Below are 27,401 nucleotides of genomic sequence, written 5' to 3'. Positions count from 1 at the left end.
TTTTCTCATCTTTACAACAGTGATCTTTGTATCAGGGAGGGTGGATTAAATGAGGTAATGTATAGAAAGCACTTAGCACAACCGCACTCAATCATTAGCTATTGAGATTATCAGCACTATCACCTGGACAAGCAGCGGGTGGGCCGCCCCTCTTGGCCAGGTCTTCTGCGCGCACTGACGTTGTAAGAAAGCTGTCCCCACGTCTCCCACACCCACCGACGCCAGGCGGCCGCGTCTGGGCCCGATACGGATCACGCCTGCGGAGCGCACCTCCACATGGGCAGCCCTCGTCCAGGGCGCAGGGCACATGTCTACGGCCCAGTCCTGCAGACGGCTACCAAGAGACCCCAATGCGCAGGTCAAGGCAACTTCACAACTGTCTTTCCGTTCCTTTCCCCTGCCGGACTCCGCGCTCTGATATATACAGGAGAGGCCCGCGAGGGGACAAGGCGTCCGCACTGCAATGCTCCGAGCAGCGGCCGCAGGCAGCGGGGTGGAGGCTGCGGGTCGGCTGCGGGAAAGGGGGTCCCATGGGAGCCGCTAGGCGCAGCCCGTTTCCCGACCTCAGGTGGAGGTCGCCGGGCACAGCTGCCCTGCAAGGCGCGGGTGTGGTAGCCGGGAGCCCGCTCCTCTCCCTGAGACTTAACCCTTTGGCCAAGAGAGGTCGACGGCGGGCAGGGTGAGAGAACCGCGGAAGGCGCAGGGCCCGGGCACCCGCGGAGAGGGGGCAGGTTTCGGGGAAGAGCGGCGGGGCGCCGCACGTTTCCTGCAGCCGCCAGCATCAGCGTGTCAGGTGGTTGCCGGGCGGGTGTGAGCGCGCGCGCGAGGCAGAGGGGGCGCGCTCGCACAAAGTTTGTGCCTGCGGTGCGCCTCGGTCGGGCTTGCCGGGCTCGAGGGGGGGCGGGCGGCCGGGGCTACGAGGCACAGGGGGACAGGGCCGGCAGAAGGTGGCGGTGGCGGCGGCGGCGGCGGGGGCGATGCGCCGCGCCCCGCCGCGCTAGGTGAGCCGGCTTCGGGAGCGCGGGCCGCGGCCATGGGCACCCTGGGCAAGGCGAGAGAGGCTCCGCGGTGAGTAGAGGCGGCCGTGGCCCTCGGGAGCGCCTGTGTCCTTACTTGGGAAAGAGTCCCCTGCCCGCCGCCCCAACGCCCCGAGGGAAGTTGAGGGCGGAGGGAGGCCGGGGTCGGCCGGAGTCCCGGGACACCAGCGCGACGGGCGGACGTGTCTAGAGCGCACGGCGCGCTGCGCCCGGGGCTTCGGGGAGGGAGCTGGGGCTGAGGGGCGGTGGAGGGGCGGCCGTGAGGCCAGAGCTCGCCCGGCGAGATCTGCTAGGGCCGATGCTCTTCGCGGAGCCGGCGCCCTCCCGCCGACCTCCTCCCCCACATCTCCCCGCCCGGCATCGGGACTCCCACTCGCGGACTTTCCGCGCCGCCCGCACCTGCTGGGGCGCGGGGCTCCGGCTGCGCCACCTGGCGGTCCCACCCGGCCCTGCCCAGAACGGTCGAGGGAGCTTGCAGGGAGCCCGCAGAGGTGGCACCGCTTGGTCGCCCCTGCCCCACGGAAGTTTCCAGATCCGTGGGTCAGCGAAACATATGGCCTTCCGGATGGGATGTCCCTCTCCCCCTCACTATGATTCTGTAGAGGGTCTTGGATAATAGAAGTTGAAAAAAGAGGGACAGTGAGTGAAAGGGCTCTTGGCCAGGCAGCTTTGAGTTTGTAGCCAAAGGACCAGAACTAGGCAACAGCATGAACAACGGCCTGGCCTTGGCGTAGGGCTAGACAAATTGTCCACTTCACAACTCCATTCACATCGACACTGATGGGACTGTGCCTTGCACCACCATACCCAGTAGCGGCAGGAAGCTTGCGATGCTGGGCTTCCCGTGCTTATAATCCCAGGAATGGAGGGTTCTTGGCCCTGTATGCACGCCCTGCCTCTCCCCATCCGGGTGTCCGCTGAGGGTCCACCACTGTACTTTGCACTAGGTTCAGAAGGAGGAGTTCAGTACATTAAATTGAGTATTATAAGGGGGAGAGGATGGGACTGGAAGGAATCCACACTAGAAGTCAAGAGAGTCACCTTCCACTGCAAAGAAAGTTGTGGAAGTTCCAGTTCCCTTACTCCATTTCATCCCTTACTTTTCTAGGCTGGACTTCATACAAAGCTCAGCCTGAAACTGATCTCCACTGAGATACCTATGCCTGGAGAGGATTTCACCTAAACCAGTTTAGAGTTTTGACGGTCTCCTTCAGCAAACCTATGGGACTTTGGTCACTTTTAGGCTCAGAAAACACCTTCAAGTTAATTCGTTTCTCTCGGGGTTTTGTTTTTTTCATTTACAAGAAAACATTTGGCCACTGTTTTTCTTTTTTAAATATGCCTTTACAGACTCAGAGGACATTCATTCTATGGATTGTTAAAACACCTTTCGACCTGTCTATAATAAAGCATTTTATAAATCCTCGTCTACCGCCATTTCACCAGAAAAGGCAGAACGATTTGAGGATTTCTCACAAGGCAACCAGTTAAGAGACTGTACAGCAAGAAAGCCAGGTTTCCTAGTCTATCATGCAAATAATTCCTATCTTCTTAGAACTCTTAGGCTGCATTTTGACTTTTAATGCTTTCTCTTCTCCCTGTTTTCTCATGCTGTAGCCCTCTGAGTCTCTCTGGGCTCCATACTTCCCAGATTGCTTTTGGCACCCTCTTTTCCCTTTTACTACCCTGTACTTTACCCTGATCCCTCCTGGTTCTGGTAAAAGCATCAACCTTCAAGAATCCCCTTATGAAACAAAGTGGCTTCTCTTACTGGTGACACTAGGAAACATTACCAGAATTAGAAAACAGGGCAGGATTAGGAGGCTTGAATGGTCAATGTCACCCACCAAGAAAGAAAACGGAATTTTCCTTGGATCTGTAGCCACCTCCCCTCCACCCCTAGCAGGAAGAGCTCTGTGTGTAGATAGAGCCTCTAGTTGTAGTCGCCTCTTCTCCAAGGTCTAGGGAGAAGTATTGTGGAAAGCTGAGAGAAGGAGACTTCTACAATGAGTGACTTTATTTTTTTTTTTAATCTTACCCCCATTCGGCCTTTGGTGGAGGTCTTAATGGTGACAAAGGCAGCAGCTGGGGCAGAAAGTGGAGTAATCCCAGCAGTGGCTGGTAGCCCAGGTGTAGAGAGCTGTTAGTGCTTCCAGGAAGGGAAGGGAGCCTACCTGGGGCGCAAGGCATGGGCCACAAGGGGCTGGCTGCTAGCCTGTCTCTGCAGTCGTGGCCAGGCACGTTGCTCTTCCGATTCTGGACCTGCACACCTATAAAAGAGGGGTTTGGAAAATGACCATAAAGAGTCTGTCCAGCTCTAGGGACCTGAGGAGAGTTCTGAGGGCCTGAAAAAGGAATATGGACTGAGATTCAGCCTTTACATGATCAGCTATGCTTTTGAAGGATTTTACTTTCATTTTAAATTGAATTGACCTTTTCAGCCTCTCTGTGATGGTCTAGTACTATTCCTCATGTTGTGAAATGTGCAGAGTTCCAAGCACAGCAAATATTTATTAAATGAATAAAGCCAGAGAGGTGCTGGGTACAAATCTCAGGTTTATTATATATGAGTTTTATAAACTTGGCTATGTCATTTACCCTTTTTAAGATTCGGTTTCAGCATCATGAGATGGGGATAACATCCTTCTGGGCTGTAAGCCTCAAGACAGGGTCAGTCCCCAGCATAGTACCTGCCATAGCATAGGTACTCAATTCATGTCGCCATTATTATTTTGTTTTTAGAGACTGATCCAATTATGCGGTTATCACAGGGCCTGTTTGAAAATCAGTTATGGTCAGAAACTTGAGTCCTGTACCACTGACTTGATGTTTCAGGAATTACTGCCTAGGGTTAGCAGATGCCCAATAACCAATTGTTGATTCAATTTCACTGGACCTGCACCAGGTCAGAATAGAACTGAGCAGCCACTGCAGACCAGCGCCCTGGAGCTAGTTTGAAACAACCTGAAGGGCCAGGGTGCCCCTGCACAGGTCTAGCTGTGTACTGAGTGGCCCCATAGTTCAGTTACACACCATCTCTTAGCAGTCTGGTTTCTCAAAACCCACATGTGCCTAGCATTTTGTTTTGATCTGAGCACTTCCTCAGCCCCTTTGATTGAGATTATATCCTGTCAGAGCAGCTTTCCCAGACACTCTCCCTCAAACTGCCTCTCTCTCCTCTGAGAACATCATGCTTCTTACTCTTGACACTCATAGAACAGTTATTTAACATTTATATGGCTTTCTTTTCATTATCTCAGTCTGATTCCTCAGCTGTATTTTTGTATTAAGGAACTTCTAGACTACTGTTATGTAACAACAGCAACTAGTATGTAATGAGTATATAAAGTACCCTCACCTAGACTATCTCTGTGGTCTTCTCGGGCCAATCACAATGCCTTACTCATAGAATAAGCACTTAGAGATTAATTGATGCCATTATACATTTATCATAATATGTAGTGAGTAAAGTTACACTTCTGAGATATGTTGTTTTCCTTTTTCTCTTTGCTGCTTTGGTAGTAAACTACAAAATCACCAAAGCCACAGTAGAGAGAGGAGAATTAACTAAATGCTTAGAAGAGTTACCAGCAACACTCATCACTATTAAACCAAAAAAGATTACAGATACGGATCTGTGTGTGTATGTGTATTTTTTAATGGAGAGGACAGTAAACTTCCCAAATCATTTTGCAAAATGACTTGGACTGATGAGGTCATGACCAAAGATAGAGCTACGTGTGAGTAGATGAAAGTCCATTGGACTCTTACGCCATTTCTAGATCCAAACTTGCCCTTGTGCATTGAGTTCTGGAACAACGCTCTCACAGCTCTGCTTTCTGTTTTAATCATTAAGGACCCAAGTAAGGATTTGAAAAAATGATGTTTAGTAACAAAAATGACTCATAATGGTTACCTGTATTATCAACCATGAAAAACAAGATCTTAAAACTAAAAGATTTGTAAGAAAGGCAGGACTCACTTAAAATCTAAACACCACCATCATCACCCCTCACTTCCTGCACTTGGGTTCAGTCTTTGACTTCTCCCTTAAGGTCCTTAACGATGATTCTGAGGCTGCCTGACCTTGTGTAGCATCTCAGGTGTTGCCGAAGATGAATGAAGTTAGCCAGAGATGATCTCGCACTCCTGACCTCAGGTGATCCACCTGCCTCGGCCTCCCACGGTGCTGGGATTACAGACCTGAGCCACCATGCCTGGCCAAAGTTAGCCAAAGATGAGACCAATGTAAACAATTTTTAAGATTCCAGTCAGTGGCTTAGTAGCTGAAAAAATATATATATTGCTGGGAGCTAAGGACTGTCAAGATAGTCTTGCCTCTGCCCATTCCCCTTCAGGATCTGGGAGACAGTAGGACAGAGCAATCCTAATGCCAGCATGAAGAGCCCTAGTTGCAACCCTGAAATCTCACCTTTGCTGGGGAGATGTCTCTTTAACAGCCAACCAGTCGTTTGGTGCATTTGCCAAGTGGGAGGGGTATGGCTTCTATCAGCCCAACTCCTGAGATTAATTGTCTTATCTCCATTCCCTTCCTCTCCAATCTGCCTTCAGAGCGTGGAGCTGCCAGTTTGTCCCCTCACTGCCTTCTCTCTTTCCCCAGGAAACCTTCCCATGGCTGCAGAGCTGCCCCTAAAGCAAGACTAGAGGCGAAGCCAGCCAACAGCCCCTTCCCCTCCCATCCCAGCTTGGCCCAGATCACCCAGTTCCGAATGATGGTGTCTCTGGGACATTTAGCCAAAGGAGCCAGCCTGGACGATCTCATTGACAGCTGCATTCAATCTTTTGGTGAGTTGGCTACCTGCCCACAGGCATAAAAATCACTATATTACTTTGTTCTTCCTTTAAAAGTGCTTTACAGAACAGCAATCTAGATGGTGTTTTGGCTTTAAAAATAGCTTTTGAGCTTTTGAAATGTTGGAGACAGTCTGCAGAGCCTATGGCACATGACTATGTGGGTGTAATAGGTCGTGATGAGAAGTGCAATTTTAAAGTGAGAAAAGTTACTGAGGAGAGTTTGCATTTCCATTTTTCTCAGGATGGAGGTTTTTCTTGTGATGACAAATATCATAAAAGGATATTGTGCATCTGGTACTTTGAGACTTTTCCGTCCTTGCCTTCTTGGGGCACATAAAGACTGTTACATGAGCAAACTTTGTTATCGAACAGAAATTGGAATCATTTGGAGGAATAAAGTCTCAATAATTCCCCTTGCAATCTGGAGGGCAGATGTGATGGAATAGGAAAGGACTGGGTAAAGCCGGGAGGTTTGTGACGAGAAGACATTGGTTAATAAATGTTGCAATGCAGGGTCAAGGGACTGGGAAATAAATGTGGACACACACATTTCGGACGCTGCACTCTGTCAGCACCTTTGCTCACCGTGAGAGAGACACGTTTGTGCAGCCGTCAGGCAATTATCTGAAAAGATTTTTTTTTAAATGTTATAAGCATGATTTATTTTTGGATTTTTATTTGTGAAATAGTGATTGAAAAGTACTAAATATTTCCTCCCAACACATGATTAAAATTGATGGATTTCAATGAAATCATTGAATTCAAAGATTTCCAGCTTCGTGTTCCCCCTGTGGGCCCCTTTTTATATCCCTCCATCTCTCGCCTTGAAGCAGAGGAGCCTGTGTGGCACAGCTCAGACATACCAACCCCGCCAGCCTGCCCCAGCCCTGGGAGCCTCCTGGGAAGCTAAGGGAGGCTTAATCAGATCCTAGGCAGCTCGAGATCCATGAGATCTCAGAATGACGGACTAGTGGCTGTGTGTGTTAAGTGCTTGCTCAGACCTTATGTATAGAATTGGGGAAACACTCGACAGGTTAAGGATATTCATGTAGTACAATTTAGTACAGCATTGAAAAGTTTCAGCTATTCCAGCATTGGTTTAAAGTAATGGTTCTCAAACATTAGAATATCAGAATCACACACGGAGGCTGTTTTTTGTTTTTTTGGTTTTTTTTAAACACACATTGCTGGGCCCCACCCCCAGAGTTTCTACTCCAGTAGGTCTGGGGTGGGGCACAAGAATTTGCATTTCTAACAAGTTCCCAGGAGATGCTGATGCATCTGGCCCAAGCACCACACTTTGCGAATAGCTGCTTTAAAGTGCTGTTTGTTGTAGACTTTAACTTGGAAAAGAGGAAGGATTTTTAGTATTACTAGTTTAGCATTAAATTTTCATTAGATTTCTCTTTGTTTTATACTTCAGCCTTATTTTACACTTTAATCTTTCAGTTAAGATGAATTTTTGTGAGCAGAATGAATGGCTTTCTATTTCAAAATAATCTCCTTAGAAAATGTGCTGCAAGGAGATACACGAGAGGACAGTGGAGACCGGGGAGGCACGGCCAATGTGGGGCCATCGTTCATCATGTACTCCACTCGCACTTCCTTCCCAACCCGAATAAACTGCAAAGATCCTTACACCATTTCAGCAGTCAGATTTGCTCGGCTTTAGCAGGTCGCTGTGACTATTTCCTGAATGAGGATTTTTCTTCTTTCTGTTTCACTATTGAAAAAAGAGGGACCAGAAGTGTGTTTATCATGCCATCTTCCTTCCTTCCATGCCTGTGGTGCAACTGCTGGCTTAGTTCAAGACTGTTTTTCTAATCTTCAAATAATTCATCAACCTGAAAAATACATGACTGATTCTGAAGTCCTTACCCCCAAAATAACCAAGCCTAATTCAGTCCCCTTAACAGACCCTCCAAAGGCAGCGGCAATATATCGTGTTCTGGAATATGTTGAACTGAAAAAAGTGGCTTAAAATCCCAAAGCCGTAAAAGTCCCTTTGAGTCTAGTAGTCTTTTGTCCGTTATCAAGTAGCATTGATTAAGCCCTTAGTTGCGTCTGACACTGTGCTAGGCAGTACTCAAGAAGAACTACAGCGACCAAACTCCCCCTTCCATCAGAGCTTATAACACCTGAGAAACATACTGTTCAGGAAACATATATATACACACACACATACAAAGGACAGGGTATATATATACACACATATATACAAAGGACAGGGTGGTAAATACAGAAGGCATGCAGGAAGAGTAAGTTTTTGTACCATGTAGAGTTTGAGTAAGTGCACTTCATGGGTGAGGACGTAGGTCAAGGAGAACGGCCACCATTTGTTGAAGTCCCTCACGGGCCATGGGAGTGCTGTGGGAAGTTAGTAAGGTAAGATCTCAAGGTTTTGTGTATTATGTACTGCAGAGGTTCTCATCACAGTACCTGAAAGAGGCAAAAAAGAAAAGACGCTCTGTGTCTGGAAGGAACAGAAGCCAGCACCTTTTGTCTGTCTCTCTCCTTGCTCTTTGGTTATCAGTTGACCCATCTATGGGGCTGGGGCATGGAAACTGCGCTGCAGAGGAAATGGAGCCAGGAATCAGCAGCAGACTTTATGACAGAAAAGCCCATAGCAAAATATGTGCCTGTGCTTCCGTAGGTCTCTTTAAGAGGTGATCTGACAATAGTGTGGAGTGAGGCTAAAGCTTCTTCTGAAGCTTATCTTACTGGCTATTGTCTCAGGTTTGTATAGAAAAGTGTTGCTTTAGGTTAAAGCAATCTAGCTAGCTTTTTGTTAATGAGTTTAGATGTCTTCTCATTTTAAACCCAGGAAAAACTGTACAGAAGTGTGTGTGTGTGGGGGGGGGGGAATTATTATCATCATTATTTTTATCGTTGCTACTCTTTTGCCTCAGACCCTAATTTCAGGTACTCCACCCAGCAACTTGAATAAAAGAGGGAAAGAAACTTTTAAAGAGAAAGACTGAATAATTGTTAATTTAGTTTCTACTGCCTGTCAACCTCACCTTCTTGCTTTCAGGAGGTTTGAATTGGCTACAGCTGTGCTATCCAATGCAGTAGCCACATGTGGCTATTTTCATATACATGTCAATTAATTAAAGTTAAATGTAAGATTGGGTTTCTAAGCCTCACCAACCGTAGGTGAAGCGTGCAATAGCCACAAATGGCACCTACTGTTGAACAGAGGAGAGAGCATTTCCATTGTTGCAGAAAGTCAGTTGGATAATGCTGGAGAGGGCAGATGATTGTCTCAAAGAAAAAAGAATAGATTTTCTGCAAACTGTGGGATTTGCATTTTGCTAGCATTTCTAGATAAGAGTCTGAATATTGCTTAAAGCATCATGGGCATTCAGAAGTCTCACTGATGGCTATCTCTTTAGCATTATTAACCATTAATTACCACCCACACTGTTCTCAGAAGAAGGACTTATATTGCTTTTAAAGGCAGTGGCCAGTACCGGTAAATTAAGAGGACTTTCGAAGGCCTCTAGCAAGCCTCTCAGTGTCACATACAAGGTTAGAGATCTGTGACTAGAAACTTAGGCCTTGAGTCATAGTTCATTGCTTTAACCATGAAACACCCCACTCCCGCCTTCTATTCTAATCAGAGGTCATGCTTTACATTCTCAGCATATTATTACTAGTTAATCCCCTCTTCAGCTGAGCATAATAAGGCAAATCATCACAAGCTGGTCACACTTATGTCAAATATATGTGAATCACACCATCTGTTTCAGAGGTAGAAAAGACCTATGAGATCATCCGGGCTTTTACTTTTTTTCCCTTTATAAGAGGGCTGCCAGCATTTGGGGCCAAATGGAAGGCTTCAAATGTCTGAATTCACAAAGCTCTTTCCTTGTCTCCCTCTCAATGCAAGACAACTTCTGACAGCATTGGAAAGAAAACTGCACACCTGCCTCAGAAAGGGCCACACACACACACACACCACACACAACTCCACCCCAGCAAGCAGACCTCCTACTCCCAGTGAGACGTGGGAAGAAACTCCATGTTTCATCTTACCTGTTAGTGTGAAGGGCAATGCTTCCTAACATCTTCTATTTACGGACTGTCTTATTTTTTCTCAGAGTTCCATTTGTATTGATTTTCTTTTATACTGAGAACAGCTCTGAAATAGGTTAGATATTACTCTCTCCATTGAACAAACAGGAAAATAAACCTTTGGGAATTGAAAGAATTTGCCTTGCACCCCCAGTCTCAAGAGAGGATGTGCTGATTCTGTTCTCCTTCCCCTACCCCTAGCAGCCACTTGCAACCTGGGTTGGAGCCAGCCTGGATCTCTCTCCTACTACAGGCCTTCCTACACTCAGGGGAGACCTGCACGCCACATAGGACAGGCCTGCACGCGGTGCCCACCCTTCTACAGTCCTGCTGTCTCCCCAGTTAGAAATAAAACTCCATTCAATGTGAGAAACATTGATTGGACCCCATCTATATACCAGGTGTCTGCCTGATATTCTCTAGTGAGCGAAGTGAATCAGTGAATTCCTGTGTGAATTACACTAATGCTATCCAAAGACTTTCCAAACTAGAAATACCCCAAAACTAATAGGTATGTTTTCTCCACCATGGAGCAGTTGGATATTAAAAGCATTTTATAGGCCTCAGCTTATTGAAAGTAAAACATTCCATCTGTTTTTAAGATTGGAGCCACAAAAGGCAAACACACACTCAGGGCCATAGCCCTCTCCGTAACAAAGGAAAGATGAGGTATTTCTTACCACTCTGCAACTTGATCTGTGCACCAAAGCAAGGTGCCCAGAGGGCAGCAGGAGCATAAAACCAGAAGCCAAGGGCCATGACATCATTGGGCATGTAGACCTAACAACAGGCAACACCAAGGAACAAAGTCAGTTGTAGTGTCAGGAAGGGGCAGAAGCCTTAGCCACTGTCGATGACAGGTCCTGTGTGAAGAACACAGCTCTCCCAGAAGCCTCCTCAATGGAGCCCTCCAGTCACTGGTAGTTGTGGCTACAGGATTTCACGTGTAAAGGATGGTCCTGGGAGGCACTTGCATCCTAAGGCTTCTAGTCATCAGAGCAGCTCCCAGGCTGCTCTTAGCCCTCTAGAATGAATTAGCATTATTATAAGACTGGACACTATTTATTCCAAGGAGGCCTTTGCTGCATCTTTGATGAGCAGGCATCACCAGTGCGCCACGCTGGTCTGCCCTCTCATGAGCATGAGTTTCAGTGACTACCAGGCCTGAGAAAGGAGGAGATGGGAAATCCCCTTCACTCATATCTGTGCTCTCCTGCTTGGCAGTGTTTACTGCAGGCCACGCTGTAGAGAACAGAGCCAATGCTTATGCGTAAGTTAGACAGTGTCTCAGGAGTTCTGAGCAGTTCATTCAGTAAAGCCATCCAGAGAGGTGAGTTTTACTGCCGAGAGAGCTGGAGACAGACACAGTGGACAGACAGTAGTTAAACACTTTACCGTGGACTCTGTAGGGTCCTGAGCCTTTACCTAACTTGACCCCATTAATCCTCCCAACAACCCTATGAGGTGGTTGTTATTTTGCTCCTTTAACTAATAGAGAGTTGAAGCTCCGGGAAGTTCAATGACCTGTGGAAAGTGGTTCAGCTCATTAGTGAGAGAGCTGCTGAGATGTGAACTCTGGTCAGTCTTCCCCCGAGGTTCACGTTCTTTCTGCTATTCCAGAGATTCTCTAACTGTGGCGTGAGGAATACTCATCAGGGAGTGTGTTGAACATTCAGATTCCCCACAGTCATCCCCAGAGATTGCCATTCAGCCAGCAGTCACTGGTTTTGATGGAGGTGACCCGTGAACGGATGTTGAGAAATACTCTTGTATAGCACACTTGCTTCCTGAACATCCCAGATCATTTTCTCAGGCGTCCTAGGAAAACCTGAAGGGCACAAATCTCCAGGGAGGCAATAGAGCATATAGGTTTTTCAGCTATGTGAACTAGAAAAGCACATGGTGAAGCCGGCCTCTTGGAGATCCTTAAAGCAATCCAGCCAGATCTAATGAGATCCCTGCCTAAGAGCAGGTCTGAAATCCTGGGAGCCCTGCTTTGCTGTCTCTTCTCAACTGCAGTGAGCCCCCTGCAACACATCCAGCCTGTCTTTTGGCTATGTAAATAGAATGTGGATGTCTGTTACAACTACAGTTTGATTCTTGCATTCAGAGGCCATGTTCCTAGTGTAGATTTCCACCTTTATTCAACACTCCAGTTTCCTGTGGTGCTGGGAGGGTCTACTCTGTAACGCATGCCAGTCCCCATGGGTCAGAGGGCTATAGTAGTGGCTTAGCTGGGGAGGAACTGGGGAGTGCTTCCCCTGAGGACTTACCCAAGAGTGCTACTTTGGCAACAGATTATCTAAGGCAGTATGTTGACCTGAAGTGTATGAAGTCTGTGATGAAAACACATTGGGAAACTGTGTGAAAGCAGAAACAGTCTTTTCAGTAATTGACAGAAACGGCTGTGCTGGACCCTGAGACCCCTGGAGAAGGTCATCTACGGTTCAGGCCCCAGCCACAGCCCACCTGCTGATGTTAGAACTTGTCCACTCCCGCCCAGAACAATTACAGCTGCTGGATCTGTGTCTGGTTCTGGACTTACAGTGAGCTTTGGCTACAACCTAGTTGGGGTTGCCTTAGAGTGGCTGGCAGGAAAAGAACAGGGAAAGAGTGAGAATGTAAACAAGGCCAGCTTCCTGGGCACGCCACCTCTGAAGGCCCACAGGTTCCCATGCTTGGTTTAATGCTGTCACAGTCTTGAAATTTTTAGTAATTTTTGAATAAGGGGCCATCATTTTTAATTGCACTGGCTCCCACCAACGATGTAGTCAGAGGTCTGTGTAAGAGCCACAAGACCAGAGGGCAAAAATAATTTGCCATGTGTTGAAGACACATAGAATGATGTGGATTGATGTCTTAATTTCTTTCTTCATAGAAAGATGCAATTGTGAAAAAAAAATTATTTCCTTATCTCCTAGCAGTGGTGTGCTGGGCTGGCTCATGCCAGCTCACAAGAGTCGATCGTTAAATTTTCAGGAATTTTGTAAGTTAGTTGTGAAACACAACCATGATTGAAAAGTAAGTTATATAACTAACAATTAGATTATATTAAAAACAAAGATAAGAAATACTCAAAACTCACCACTTCCTAATTCATGACTACGTTTTACTGTTATCTTTGCTTTTGAGGTTACGTCTGTTATGTCTACCTGGTACAAATGCTAGCATAATGGTATGCTAGCATGCATCTTTTCCCAGCTCCGTGTTCAGTGAAGTCATGTTAGTAGCTTGTTAGTAGTCTGTTGTGAGTATTTGCACCGTGGAAATCAACAGACACTACTAATCAGGGCTTCCTTTTCAATCCCTCCACTGGAGAGCCCATTGTTAAACATTTACAAGCACACCACTGTCTCCCGGATACAGAGGGTGCTTACATAACCAAATGTTGAGGTGGGAAGGGACCCTAAAAGCTGGGATTTCTATTTTTTATCTCTTAATTAAGAGAAAGTAATAATTCTGCCATTATTTTGCTGCTTTCATCTATGTATCTTATAAAATAACCTCTCTGTGTGTTCTTCAAAGGAAAGGAATAATGGACCTTAGAGTTAAGGAAATCATGTATCAGTGCGGTTGAAAAGTTTTCTTAAATAAGCGACAGTGGAACATGAAAACAACATGAGAGATTCTCATTCTGAAGTCAAAGTTAGTTTATGTTTTTATCGTTTTAATTCACCTCTAAAATATCTCTCAGATTAACCAGCCTTGTTTCTGACCAACCCTCAATTTTGTGAACTTTTGTTCTTCATGTATTATATGCTATCTCTATTTTGATTTCTGATTCCATCTGCTAAATCATTTGCCTTCATTACCCACTGCATGGTAACAGACACTATTGGTGTATATAATCAAGCTTTTGTTGAGTAGTTTTCGTAAGTTTGTTTGCCTACTGTATTTCCAGTTTTATGAACGGTCTGTTCGTATCCTTTGCCTATTTATCACTTGCTGCTTAATGCTTGTATTATTAGAGGCGTGCAAAAGCTTTTTATATAAAAAGCTGTTAACTCTTTGAATATCATTTACCATAGGCATTTTTTTATTCTCATTTTCATTTTTATGTTGGTTTTGATATTGTCATGTATAGAAACTTTGTATTTTTATGTATTTAAATTTGCCCATTTCTATTTATCTTTTTAAAATTCTAAACCTTAAAAAAAAAATCCCTCTTCCAAAGATTTGATTAATAGTCCATTGTCATTTTAATCACAGTTTTGCTTAATCCAGTGTCTAATTCTATATCATACGTTGTTGTGGATGATCAATACAAGCTTGTCAATAAGTTGGCAAAAAAAGAAGCCTTCAGTTTTGTTTCTCAGATTATCATTTCCTTAAAACCACAGTGCTTGGACTGGTGACTTTGTAACTCAGAGCCTCCGTTTCCCCTCGCTGTGATACCACTGAAATGATTTCCGAGACTTAAAGCGTCTGGGAGAAGGTGTAATGGGGGTCTCCATCATGATATTAAACTTGAAGAAAGTTCTTCAGGAATTTGCATATTTTAAGAATGTGCTTTTGGATCTATTTGAAGAGTCAGTATTCGTAGGATAGAGTCTAGAAACCCCACCAAATTTTTAACTCAGTCTTTAAAAATTATTAATATAGACTGAGTGTTTCTTGTTCTTACATAGACTTTGTGGTAAGATAATACATAAGATCAACCACTAGCATAGACTTTTAAAATACTAGTAATAGCTAACTTTTGAACATTTACTGTGAATACCACAGTGTTTATGTTAATATTTTACACATGTAGTCTCATTTAGTTCCCACTATTTTGTAAGTTCTTGTATTTACAAAGATCTAACTCTCCCTCAGCATTGATACGTACTTTATAAATGTTAATAACTTTTAAAATTATTCATGTTCACCACAGAGAACGTAGAAAATACAGACTGACAAAAAGAAGAAAACCACAGTTACCCATTTTACCATCAAGAGCATGATAAGCACTATCAACATTCTTAGGTGTGCCTTTCTTGATTCTCTTCTATGGATACTTACATGTATTATAATCACCTTGACTTTTTGATAATAAACTCACTATAACTTTTTGCTTTCCATAATTTATATCTTGAACAATTTTGATCTTGAAATCAATATCATCATTTATAAAGAGGTATGCTAGCACACAAGGTTGCTCTTCCATTTTAAAATTGATTTTTTAAAAATAATTCTGCTTAGTCCCTTCAAATATAGGACATAAAAGTGAAGGTTGCTTGGCAACTGAAATGGTGGTAATGAGGAATTAAAGACATTACAAGAAAAGAAGAGTACTCAGTTCTTTTCAATGCTACGTGCTAATTGCAGTAACTATGGCTGATTACAATTGTAATAAATGAAGGAAACAAAACTTCCATTAAAAATTCGTGATGTGAACCTTTTTTTTTTATTTTGTAGTATAGTGAAAGTGAGATGGGGTTTGTTGAAGAGAAACTTTACTTTCAGAAACAAGAAAAGATCTTTTGTCTGTATTAACTTTTTTCTTTTCTTTTCTTTTTTTTTTCTTTTTTTTTTTTTGGTGACAGAGTCTCACTTAGGCTGGAGTAAGGTGGTGTGATCTTGGCTTACTGCAACCTCTGCCTCCTGGGTTCAAGCAATTCTTGGGCCTCAGCCTCCTGAGTAGCTGGGTGTCCACCACTAGAGCCAGCTACTTTTTGTATTTTTAGTAGAGATGGGGTTTCACCATGTTGCCCAGTCTGGTCTTGAACTCCTGAGCTCAATAGATCCACCTGCCTCGCCCTCTCAAAGTGCTGGGATTACAGGCATGAGCCGCTGTGCCCAGCCTGTTAACTTTCTAAGGGAATATTACGAAGTTAGCCACTGGGTGAGATACATAGCAGAAACACAGAGATGTCACAATTTGGTATACGTGTCATTCTTCAGCAGCATAGAAGAGATGGTGGGCAGTGGTGTGAAGGAAGCCATGTTGTCTAATTTGGTTCCCCCCCCCCCCCAAAAGAGTGGTCAAGGGCCCTGGAGAGATTGCTAAGGTTCTTACTAGAGCCTTCCAGCAGAAGATGCTGCCTAGGATGGAGATGTACTTAGAAGAACATCAGTGATTCATTGAAATGGGCAAAGGGAGTAGAGACTAGAGGGGGAAGAGGGAAGCAGAGGAGAAGAGGGAAGCAGGGATTGCCAGTTTTGGAACAAAAGAAAGAATGCAGTCACCAGAAAAGTAAGGCAGTTGGGGATGAAGCCATCCAAGAACTTATCAAAGGTATATCCTTGCCAGAAAGTGAGGATTTCTAGTTGGAGGAGCAAATGGAGCTATGTCTGTCTCCTCTTCACTGATGTATCTGAAGCATGGTATATTACTTGGTTTTGTAATCTTGTGAACAGCTTCATTTTAAGGGGGAACCCACAATATTCAGGAAGCCAAGAAATGTCTCTGTTAATCATCTATGAGTCTATCTTGCTGGAATATAGTTACAGACTGTGGAGCATCCTTAAATCTGATGAGCAATTAATCATTGGTTAATTTTGGATTCACTTATTAAATGCCAAATGCATGGGGGCTTTTTCACGCTCCCTGCCCTTCGTCTTTCCCAGTTCACAAGCACCACAATTGGATTCCATATTTACTTCATCCAAACCTACCTTGCTAGGTTCACCATTTACCTCCAGTCCTAGGGAGTTCAGGCCAGACTGTGAGTTACTGCTATTTCTGAGGGGCTGCCTCCCAAATGAGAGCCACAGGACCCTCGCCTCTGGTCACTGGACTCAGTCTTCATTTATTGCCAAGGATGAGCACTTGGTCTCAGGAATGGATGCTGGGGTCCACATGACTGTTTGGCCTTGCTTGAATCGCTAAAGGAAAAGCTCCCTACATTTATTATGTCTGTGATCCCCCCACCCTCTCTGTCCCCAGTGCCTAAGAGTCTCATTACCTTGTCAGCAACTACCAGTGTCTACCTGAGATGGACTGAGCTTCATTTAACTGAGAAAGTGCACCCTCAAAATTGCAAGGAAAAATGATGGAGGAGGACCCTCTGGATTAAAAGAGACTTAAAAGACATTTCAGCCAGTCCTAGTATGGGAACCTTTTTTCTAAAAATCATGTGTGTGTGTACACATACACACTCGCAGGAGTGTAGATGGATCCAGATCTGCTCTATGCTGACGGTTGTTGCAGCTGGCTGAGTGCATGGAGGTCCCTTACATTGTTTTGCTCATTATGGTATATATGCTTCTAATTTTCCATAATCTTTTTTTGAGACAGGGTCTTGCTGTGTCACCCAGGCTGGAGTTCAGTGGTTCCATCTTGGCTTATTTCAGTCTCTGCCTCCCCAGCTCAAGTGATCCTTTCACCTCAGCCTTCTGAGTAACTGGGATTATAAGCATGTGCCACCATGTCTGGCTAATTTGTATGTGTGTGTGCCCGTGTGTGTGTATTTTTTTGTAGAGACAGGGTCTCACTACGTTGCTCAGGCTGGCCCCAAACTCCTGGGCTCAAGTGATCTGCTTGCCTCAGCCTTCCAAAGTATTGGGATTACAGGCATGAGCCACCGCACCCAACCTCTAATAATATATTAAAATTAAAAGTGTCCTCAAACCTAGGAAAAATAGATGATTTAGGGTTACAAAAAATTCAAACGGATTTTAGGACATTTCTCTAAATTTTCTTAGGTGGCAAAATAGAGTGACTGTGTCTGTTTTAAAGAAGGGAGAGGAAAATAAAGAATGAAAATGGTTACTTTGGTTACACATCATGAAAATAATTCACCCATGTCATGTACTTGACACCTTATAACACTGCCCATTCCCCAGTCAGCGCTGAGATGCTCAATTCCTGGGGATCCAAAAAGATTAAAAAAAAAAAAAAAAAAAAAAAAAAATCCTGGAAACTTGTAATCGTTAATGCTACTGTCAGAGGCAGGAGTTGGAGTTGAGTAAGTAAGAGACTGTGCTGCTCTCCTCCCCACCCCATCCCACACACACACACAGTTGGGAGCAGGGAAATGCCGTGACTGTGGCACAGCTGATTTCAGCAAGCAGTGAAAAGGTTATGGAGGCCACGTCGCGTGGCAGTCTTTGAAATCCAAAGCTGAGTCTGCCATTTACCACATGTGGGTCTTGTTTGCTCATCTTCAATATGGAGAATAATGGTAAAAACTTGTAAAGGCGGTTTTACTTTGGGTGAAAATTTAACAAGGTCGTCTTAGTTTGAGTTTTCCCAGGAGCAGATCCTGAGACAAGGATTTTTAAGTACAAATAGTTTACTTTGGAAGGTGGTCCTAGGAAAAACTGGTAGGGGAATAGGAAGGCAGCTCTTGGAGGATGCATTACCAAGTTACAACTTTGGGAGTCAGAGTAGAAGGCTCTTTTCAGACCAAACTTATCCAGGGGAAAGGAGCTGGAGTATTGATGTAAAAAGTCCCATTGGTCATTGGTTGAGGGCTGCTTGTAGAGGGTGTTAAGTTTCCAGCACATTTGGCCTGCCCTGCACACAGGTAGGAGTGTGAAGGGCGTCCAGTAACCTCTCAGGCTGGTGGAAGTTGAGCTGGCATGCATTACAATGGTAAGGTCTGAGAGTATGCATGTGGGAACTTACAGGCTCTGTTATGAAGTCAATAAATGAATGTTAGATGGGCAAATATAGGCTACATGATAAACAGATTCAAAGCTAGTTTACAGTCAAACTCAAAGTGCATACATACAGATGTGAGTATTGAAGGATATCCTTCTGTAGGTGAACCATTTATGAGTGGCTCTGGACATTTTCTTCAGATTTAAACACAATCTGTGTTTTTGGTTAGACACACTGTGCGAAATAGTATAATTAGTAAGTCAGAATTCAGGAATGTGAATAACAGCACAAAGAACTTAGGCAAACAGGACTTCAATAAAAATAAACGTACAGTCTTGCACTTAAGTTTAAAAATAATGCTTCCTATAAGTTCTGGATGGGGGGAAACTATTAATTGTAGTTCTTATGACAAATATCAAGAGATTTTAGTAGATTGTAAATTCAACATGAGTCAGTAGTGTCATGTGTCTTCCCCAAAATATTAACTTTCCAAAAGTTAAAATAATTAGAGATTGCATCAATAAAAATAACCTTTCCATTTTAAGGGAGTAATACCTCCATTCTATTCTGAGGTCCAGTCCTAATGCTGACACATAGTAACTTTATTCCCTTAACAAGTGTCTTAATGTTTCTGAGACTGTTTCTATCAACCCGAAAGTTAGTAGATACTTCCCCTGGATTGTTGTGAAGTAGGTATCTTACTAGAAAGTTAGAATTTATGGCCCCACATGGTGGCTCATGCCTGTAATTCCAGCACTTTGGGAGGCCGAGGTGGGCGGATCATGAGGTCAAGAGATCGAGACCATCCTGGCCAACATGGTGAAACCCCGTCTCTACTAAAAATACAAAACTTAGCTGGGCATGGTGGTGCATGCCTGTAGTCCCAGCTGCAATAGAATACTTGGGAGGCTGAGGCAAGAGAATCGCTTGAACCCAGGAGGTGGAGGTTGCAGTGAACCAAGATTGTGCCATTGCACTCCAGCCTGGTGGCAGAGCACGACTCTGTCTCCAAAAAAAAAAAAAAAAAAAAAAAAAAAAAAAAAAAAAAAAAAAGTGTTCTTAAAATTCCATTGTGCAGTAGATACTCAAAAACAGTAGCAATCATTATTAGTATAGACCTGTTAAGTGTTAGCGTATGGCTTTTTCAGGTTAATAATGCAGCTTGCCAGAGGATCCAAAATCACATCATGGAGATACAAGATGGTTGGAATAGCTGTGTCAAAAAAAAATTACCAGAATGCTGTCGTAATGGACACTAACAGCTATGAGCCTAGAAGATAGTGTTATAATTTAAAATTTTACATGAATTTGAGCTATATTAATGCAGTGTTCAATAAGGAAGACCTGAAAAGTCTCTCGTTTTTCAAAATATTAATCAGGACAATGACAGATATCCAACCAGAACTATTTTTGGGAATTTATTAGAAATAATATGGAGTATTTCATATACCTAAAACACAGGAAGAGTACAGGATGCCTGCAGGCCTTAGGAGTGCTTGAAATTAGGGACTGTAATACTTTTAGGAGACTACTGCATATGTTCTGTGTATGTACGTGTCTCTTCTCTGTCTGACTTGCTTCTCTCCACTTGTCAGCTCATCATTTTCTTTCACCGAAGATTTGTTTTCTTCATGGCACTAACAGCTGTAAATCGTGCATCTCTTACCATTAGAGATTTAATATTTTTTTTCCTCAAGTTCAGTGAATAAAAAAAAAAACTGCCAGGGAAGAACTTTGATTGGTTTAGATTTGGCCAGGTGGCTACTGCTTGAATGAATTAACTGTGGCCACAGGGTTGGAGTCATTTAATAATCCAGCATTTCTCTCTAAAACCACATGACGAAATTTGGGGAAGGAGCGTTTCCTAAAGGAAGGCTATTGTGCTGGGCATACAAAGCAGTGTCTGTCATGACCAAGATCTGACCAAACACTAGGGTGCAGCATGCTATTAGATTCAAGTTTAGTTTCTGGGTTTTAAGATGGGAATGGAAAGGCTAGAGAGAGTGCAGAGGAGATAAATAGTTAAGAAATTATACAGAAATAACATCTGTGAGAATATAAGATGGCAGAACCTGAAAAGAAGACAAATAAGTGGGTTTTCCCCTTTGTTTTCTTAATAATGTAAACGTATGTATGTCTCAATAGTAATAACCACAGAAGAGCTAGTATGAGTTATTTACCTCCAGTGGGACATATAAAGGGTAAACAAATTTAAATCTACCAAAGAACTGGGACTTCCCATAAAAAAAAATTAAACATCAAAACGATGACTTTCATTTCTGACCATAGTGGAATACTGGTTATTAGAATTATTTTCCTGCTACAAACAGCTATGAAACTGGACAAAATATGTGAAGCAACTATTTTTGGGTCTTGGAAAACAAGACAGACATGTGACTGTGGATAAAATAAAAAGATGTGAGATGAACTCAGAACTCCTCTTGGCTTTCTCCCTGAGAGCACTTTACAAATCATGGTACAGGAAATTGGAGCCCAGTGAGCAGCATCTTGCCTTGCAGAGTATCCTAGTTCGTTTTCTGCTGCTGCAACAGAATACCACACTGGGTAATTTATAAAGATATTTATTTGACTCACGATTCTGGAGGCTGGGAAGTGCAAAATGAAGGGACCACATCTTGTTATGTCATAATGTGGCAGAAGGCATCACACGGAGAGAGAGAGCTTGCGAGACAGAGAAAAAGGGGGCCAAACTCCCAAGGTAACTAACCTTCTCCCAAGATACGGAGTTAATCCATTCATGAGGGTGAACCCTCATGACCCAGTCACCTCTTAAAGGACTCACCTCCTAATACTGTTACAATGACAATATTAAATTTCAACAAATTTTGGAGGGACATTCAAACCACAGCACAGAGAGAACAGTTTGTGTTCAGAGATTCTCAGATGGCTGGCATTTGTGGAGTAGCATACAAGAGAGAAGGTATTTCCAAAGACTAAACTATGCATGGATAGAATGAGACTCTTTGACCACTAATAGTTACTGGGGGTCTTTGAGTTAAAGGAGGTCTCATGGGAAATAATGCAGTTCTAACCAGCCAAAGCGGAGTGATATAACACTTTGGGCATTCAGGTGGGACGTGAAAAAGACTGCAATGTAGGAGTTGGGCTACTTTAGCCCTCGAATATGAGCTAATCTTGACTCACCCTAATGAAGCCTAAATCTGAGTTTCAACAGGATTAATTTAAGGTCCCATGAATTAAATACCACTATAAAGGAACATATTAATAATTCAAATGATCAATATTGCACTCACAATGCCCAGCATGTAACAGAAATTATAAGACAGAAAAAGAAGCAGGAAAATGTGACTCATAACCAGAAGAAAAAAGATCAATAGAAATGAACTCAGAGATGACACAAATGTTGGAATTAGTAGATAGAGAATTTAAAGCAGCTATTATAAATAAATATGTTGGAGGATTTAAAGTAAGATGAATAGATGTAAGTAAAGTAAGATGACCTTGGCAGAGAAATTGCATCAATAAAAGGAACCAAATGGAATTCTAGAACTGAAAAATAAAATATACCAAAAAGAAAAATTAACTGGATGGGCTTAATTCTACAATGGATGTGAAAAAATAAAAAGAAAAAGAAAGAAAGAAAGATCAGTAAGGTCAAAGATAGGTCAATATCTCAGAGAGAGAAGGCTGAAAAAAAAAAAGACTAGAGTTTCAGATGATGTCATCAGAGTTTATATGGAAATGAAAGGACCTGGAATAACCAAAATCTTGAAAAAGAATGAAGTGGAAAATTTACACTACCTGTTTTCAAGACTTAATATAAAGCTATAGTAATCAAGTCTATGTGATACACATATAAGGACAGACAAACATATCAGTGGTACGGAATAGCACGTTCTGGAAGAAATCTACATATATGGTCAGTTGATCCTCAACAAAGGCACCAGAGCAGGTTAATGAAGAAAGGAATGTCTTTTCAACAAATAGTGATGGAACAAATGACAGTCATGAAAAAAATGAACTGTGACCTGTGTCTCACACCATACACAAAAAATGAGACGAATCAAATTACCTAACTACAAATAATGTTAACCTGAATGTGAAGTTAAAACAATAAGGCTTCTAGAAGGAAATTTAGGACAATATTTTTGCAAACTTAGGGTATTTTTTAGACAGGACACAAAGGACTAACCATAAATAATATATTTAACAAATTGAACTTTATAAAAATCGAAAACTTCTCATCAGATATACCATTAAAGAAATATGGTATTTTTTGGAATTAGTAGATAGAGAATTCAAAGCAGCTGTTATAAATAAATATGTTGGAGGATTTAAAGTAAGATGAATAGATGTAAGTAAAGTAAGATGACCTTGGCAGAGAAATTGCATCAATAAAAGGAACCAAATGGAATACTAAATACTAAATCTGGCTCACACCAGATTGATTTCTGATCATGCTTTTCAAATTAGAATTAACCAAGCCCCACCAAGGAGTCTGTAATGTAGGCAGGCACCAAATCACCTGTGTTAAGTACTTCCCTTGCATGGTGCCCTGAGAATAGGTGAAAGGCTTCACTGCTGATTTCAGAAATTGGAAGGGTCTTCATGGGGTCATATAGTATAGCTTGTAGATCTACTCCAGGGCAAGGATGAACTCCATGGTCTAAAGCAGTCTAATCAAACTTGATCTGATCGCTTGGGAGCTTTTTAAGCATGCAAATTCCGTGCTCCACCCTTGGATCTCTTGATGGAGTAGGTATTAGGTAAGGCCTTGGAATCTATTTTGAGTTCTGTTGGTGGTTTTTTGTTTGTTGTTTTGTTTAGGCCAGTCAAGTGAAGCAGCAGGAGTGGAGAAGAAATAAAGAAACCTGTAACTGGTTGTGATCAATTAGTTGTAAACACCACTGCAGTCGGACCAGTTTTTGTTTTGCTTTTGTTGTTATTTTTTAGTTGAGTGTGTTGTTTGTTTGAGACAGGGCCTTGCCTCTGTGTCACCCAAGCTGGAATGCAGCAACAGTATCAGCTTATTGCAGACTTGAACTCCTGGGCTCAAGTGATCCTCCCATCTTGGCCTCCCAGAGTGCTGGGATTATAGGTACTTCATGGGTGAGCTGCCACCCCAGTTGGTAAGCTACTCAGGAAGTCTTGAAAAGTCTCACCTGCATCTCAGTCTGTCAGAATCTGACCCTTCCTTCAAGGCCCATCTCAAATGCTACCATCTTTATGAGGGTTCAGTCATTTCTTCCAGTCAAATCTGACTTTCCACTTCCTCTGAACTGCCCCAGTGTTGACCCTCCCTCTAGGCTCTGACTGTACCCTGTATTGCAGTATTGCCTGTAGCTTCTTCAGGCTGGGACAGGGTGCTTATTATATCTGCAATCCCACAGTACCTATCACAGTGCTCTTTGAGCAAAGAACTCTGGTCTTGTGATGAGTAAAGCCAAGCCTAGAATGCCAACTCCGACACTTGATGGTATTATTATCCATGGGTTAGTGATTTATCCAGGGGTGACTTTCAAAATATTTATGTATATATATGTATGCATGAATGAATGAATGACAGGGTCTTGCTCTGTCACCCAGGCTGGAGTGCAGTGGCACAATCATGGCTCATTGCAGCCTCGACCTCCCTGGCTCAAATGATCCTCTGACCTCAGCCTGCCAGGTAGCTGGGACCATAGTCATGAGCCACCATGCTGGCTAATTTCTTTTTATTCTTAGTAGAGATGAGGTACTGCTATGTTGCCCAGGCTGGTCTCAAACTCCTGAGTTCAGGCCATCCTCCTGCCCCAGCCTCTCAAAGTGCTGGGATTACAGGCCACCACAGCTGGCCTCCAAAATATTTAACCAGCCTGGCACATGTCCCATCAATCAGACACCAGCTGGCCAGACTGGGGAGTAGCCCTGTCTTTATGCCTTTCTCATCAGTAAAATGGATACAGTCCCTACCCACCTCACAAGGTTGTTGTGATGGTCAAATGAGATAATGCATGTGAAAGTACTCTGTAAAGTACAAAGTGTTATGCAAATGTAAGTCAGCGTTGCCTGGTGGTATTTCTAGTGCCCGTCTGTGGGGTTGGTTGCCCAGCCTTCAGCATTGTCTTATGGTCTGCTCTGCTCTGCTCTGCTCAGAGCAGTCTCCCAGGAGCAAACCAAGGAGAGTTGTTGAGTAATTGAGCAGGACACTGCAAATCTGAAGAAATCCTGGAATCAACCTGTTAGGTCCTAAGGAAACTCAGAATATCAGCTCCTTCAAGGATGGCCCCTTTTTAGGCCTGAAAAATATCAATGTTTCAGTATATGTATTTTGGAAAACCTAGATAAAACAAAAACCTAACAAAGCTTTTTGAATTTTAACCTAAGTTTTCCTCACTTAAGGACACCTTGTTCTGTTGCACAATGACCTTGAAATTCAGGATCCTTAAAGATATCTGGGCATCTCAGACTCATCTGATTGTCACCATATGGCAAGGAGCTGCTCTGCCTAGATCTGTAAATGGAGTGAAATGCCAGAGACATTAACATAGATTAAAGGCACAGTCTAAATCTTAGTCCCTGCTTTGTCCTTATAGTTTCTTGCCTCCTCTTTTTACCCTTTTATTTCCTTAAAACCTGTCTTAATTTCCTCACCATCGCCTTCCCACATGCCCTCAGATCTCCAGATACTGGGGATGCAAATCCTTAGCTACTTCTCTCTTCCAAATGCATTTCACCCTTTCCTCATATTCAGTGCCCAGTTACTGTTTTGTGTTTATCGGTAGTTGCCAGTCAGTGTCATTGTTTGTTCTTATATGCTTTGATTTAAATGAAGGAAATGGCACCAGTGTACAGCAGAGAACTAGAGACTGTACGGAACAGAGAGAAAATAGACACAACCTTTTAATTCCTCTTGAAGGATTCCCATTTAAAAGGCAATGCAGGGATGTGCACGGTGACTCATGCCTGTAATCCCAGAACTTTGGGCGGCCGAGGTGGGAGGATCGCTTGAGCCCAGGAGTTCAAGACCAGCGTGGGCAACATAGCAGGACCTCATCTCTACAAAATGTAATAATAATAAAAAAGAATTAGCCAGGCATGGTGATGTGTGCCTGTAGTCCCAAATACTTAAGAGGCTCAAGTGAGAAGGTTACTTGAGCCCAGGAAGTCAAGTCTGCAGTGAGCCATGATTATACCACTGCACTCCAGCCTAGGCAACAGAGTGAGACCTTGTCTCAAAAAATAAAAAATAAATAAAATAAAAAGGCAATGCAGGCCTATGGTAGGTATTAATAACTTTAAAACCTGAATCATAATGATAAAATAACCAGGGTGATAATTTGTAACCCCTTCTTGCTACTTCCTAGCTGTGGGACATTAACTAGTTTTTTGTATTTTTGGGTTTTTTTTGTTTTTTTTTTTTTTGAGACAGTCTCGCTCTGTCGCCCAGGCTGGAGTGCAGTGGCGCGATCTCTGCTCACGGCAAGCTTCGCCCCCTGGGTTCACACCATTCTCCTGCCTCAGCCCCCGTGTAGCTGGGACTACAGGCGCCTGCCACCACGCCCGGCTAATTTTTTTTTTTTTGTATTTTTAGTAGAGACGGGGTTTCAGCGTGTTAGCCAGGATGGTCTCGATCTCCTGACCTCGTGATCCGCCTGTCTTGGCCTCCCAAAGTTAACTAGTTATTTCTACCTCTCTTGAGTCTGTTTCTTCATGTGTGAAACAGAAAACATCTATCATGCAGAATTGTAGTAAATACTGAGCACATATCTGTAACATGGCCTAGTCCACACCTGGCACACGGTAGATGGCTCAGTATATGGTGGCATTTATTATATTCTCATTTAGCATGCAGGCCAGCTCTGGAAACCCTCAATACCCAGGTGGAGGATGTGCTTTTTGTCTTGACAACTGTCAGGGTGAGAGGCAGTGGTAGCTGGTGGAAAGGGCAGGGTTTACCTCAGAAGAGTGGAACTCAAGTCCCAGCACTGTCACTCATAAGATGGGTGACTATGCAAGTCATACCACTTTTCTCTCTGTTTCCTCACCTATAAAATAATGCAAATAATGCCCATCTCTCAGAGTTGTGAGGCTCAGAGGAGGCAACGTGTGAGGAGAGAGTGATCATTCATAAAACGCTAATAACTAGAGGTTATTAGTACTTCAGCACCAGGCTGAGGGTTTCATGTGCCTACGTGACAGCTGTCAGGCAGCCTAACTATTCGGGACCCACACGTTAACCAGACATCAGTGGTGTGAACTCAGTTCAGAACCTTGTTCTCCTCAAATGATATTAATACTCTTTTCTTATCTTGAGTGCCATCTCTCATTCTTTCTCTGCTGGGAGGGCTGCGGATAGGACATTATCAAGCTCTCATTCTGCAAAGAGCAAACTGAGGCTCAGAAACAATCAGGGCCGTCCCAGAGCCAAGCAGCCTGGGGTTGAATCTCAGGTCTACTGCTTACTAGCTGTGCAAACTTGGACAAATTATCTTACGTCCTTGCCTCAGTTTCTTCGTCTGTCAGATGGCACCTATCTCACAGGGTTAATATATGTAAAGGCTCTGTTGAAACAGTGTCTGGTACACAGGAAGTGCTCCAAGCATGTTAGCAAGAAGAGAAGCCGGGGGGTGGCCAAACCTTGAATGTAGTTCATTTCTTCTGGTTAGATGCTGCATTTCTTCCAGCAATCCCAAGTATTTCTCCTGGTCTCCCTCATCTTCCAATAAGTGACAACATTGTGAGTTTCAGTGTTGTATTTTGGCTATTTCTGTAGGACAGTGATACAACATATCAGTTCATGACTTAGGATGTTCTGAAGCACATTCTTTTTTGTTTTGTTTTGTTTATGGAGACAGAACCTCACTCTGTCCCCCAGGCTAGAGTGCAGTGGTGGGATCTTGGCTCACTGCAACCTCCACCTCCCAGGTTCAAGCTATTCTCATGCCTCAGACTCCTGAGTAGCTAGGATTACAGGCACCCGC

At 43.5% G+C, this 27,401-nt stretch overlaps 1 protein-coding gene across 3 annotated transcripts in view; it reads left to right on the top strand.

The window, feature by feature from the left end:
• Window positions 1–255: 255 nt before the first annotated feature.
• The window catches only part of RASGRP1 (RAS guanyl releasing protein 1), a 77,099-nt gene continuing 49,953 nt past the window's right edge, over window positions 256–27,401 (top strand). Inside the window, exons 1-2 of one of the 3 annotated variants that reach the window (XM_008017096.3) lie at window positions 256–358; window positions 5,659–5,843. In XM_008017096.3, coding sequence (XP_008015287.1) covers window positions 351–358; window positions 5,659–5,843 — 193 coding nt within the window. In that variant the 5' untranslated portion in view covers window positions 256–350. Of the gene's footprint in view, window positions 359–838; window positions 1,069–5,658; window positions 5,844–27,401 lie in introns of those variants that run through there. The other 2 variants (XM_008017095.3, XM_038009824.2) reach the window with 2 other exon arrangements.

Source organism: Chlorocebus sabaeus, chromosome 26 (genome assembly GCF_047675955.1).
Source record: "Chlorocebus sabaeus isolate Y175 chromosome 26, mChlSab1.0.hap1, whole genome shotgun sequence".
Taxonomy (NCBI): domain Eukaryota; kingdom Metazoa; phylum Chordata; class Mammalia; order Primates; family Cercopithecidae; genus Chlorocebus; species Chlorocebus sabaeus.
The sequence above is the reverse complement of the archived record's forward strand: the minus strand, read 5'-3'. Positions and strand labels throughout refer to the sequence as shown.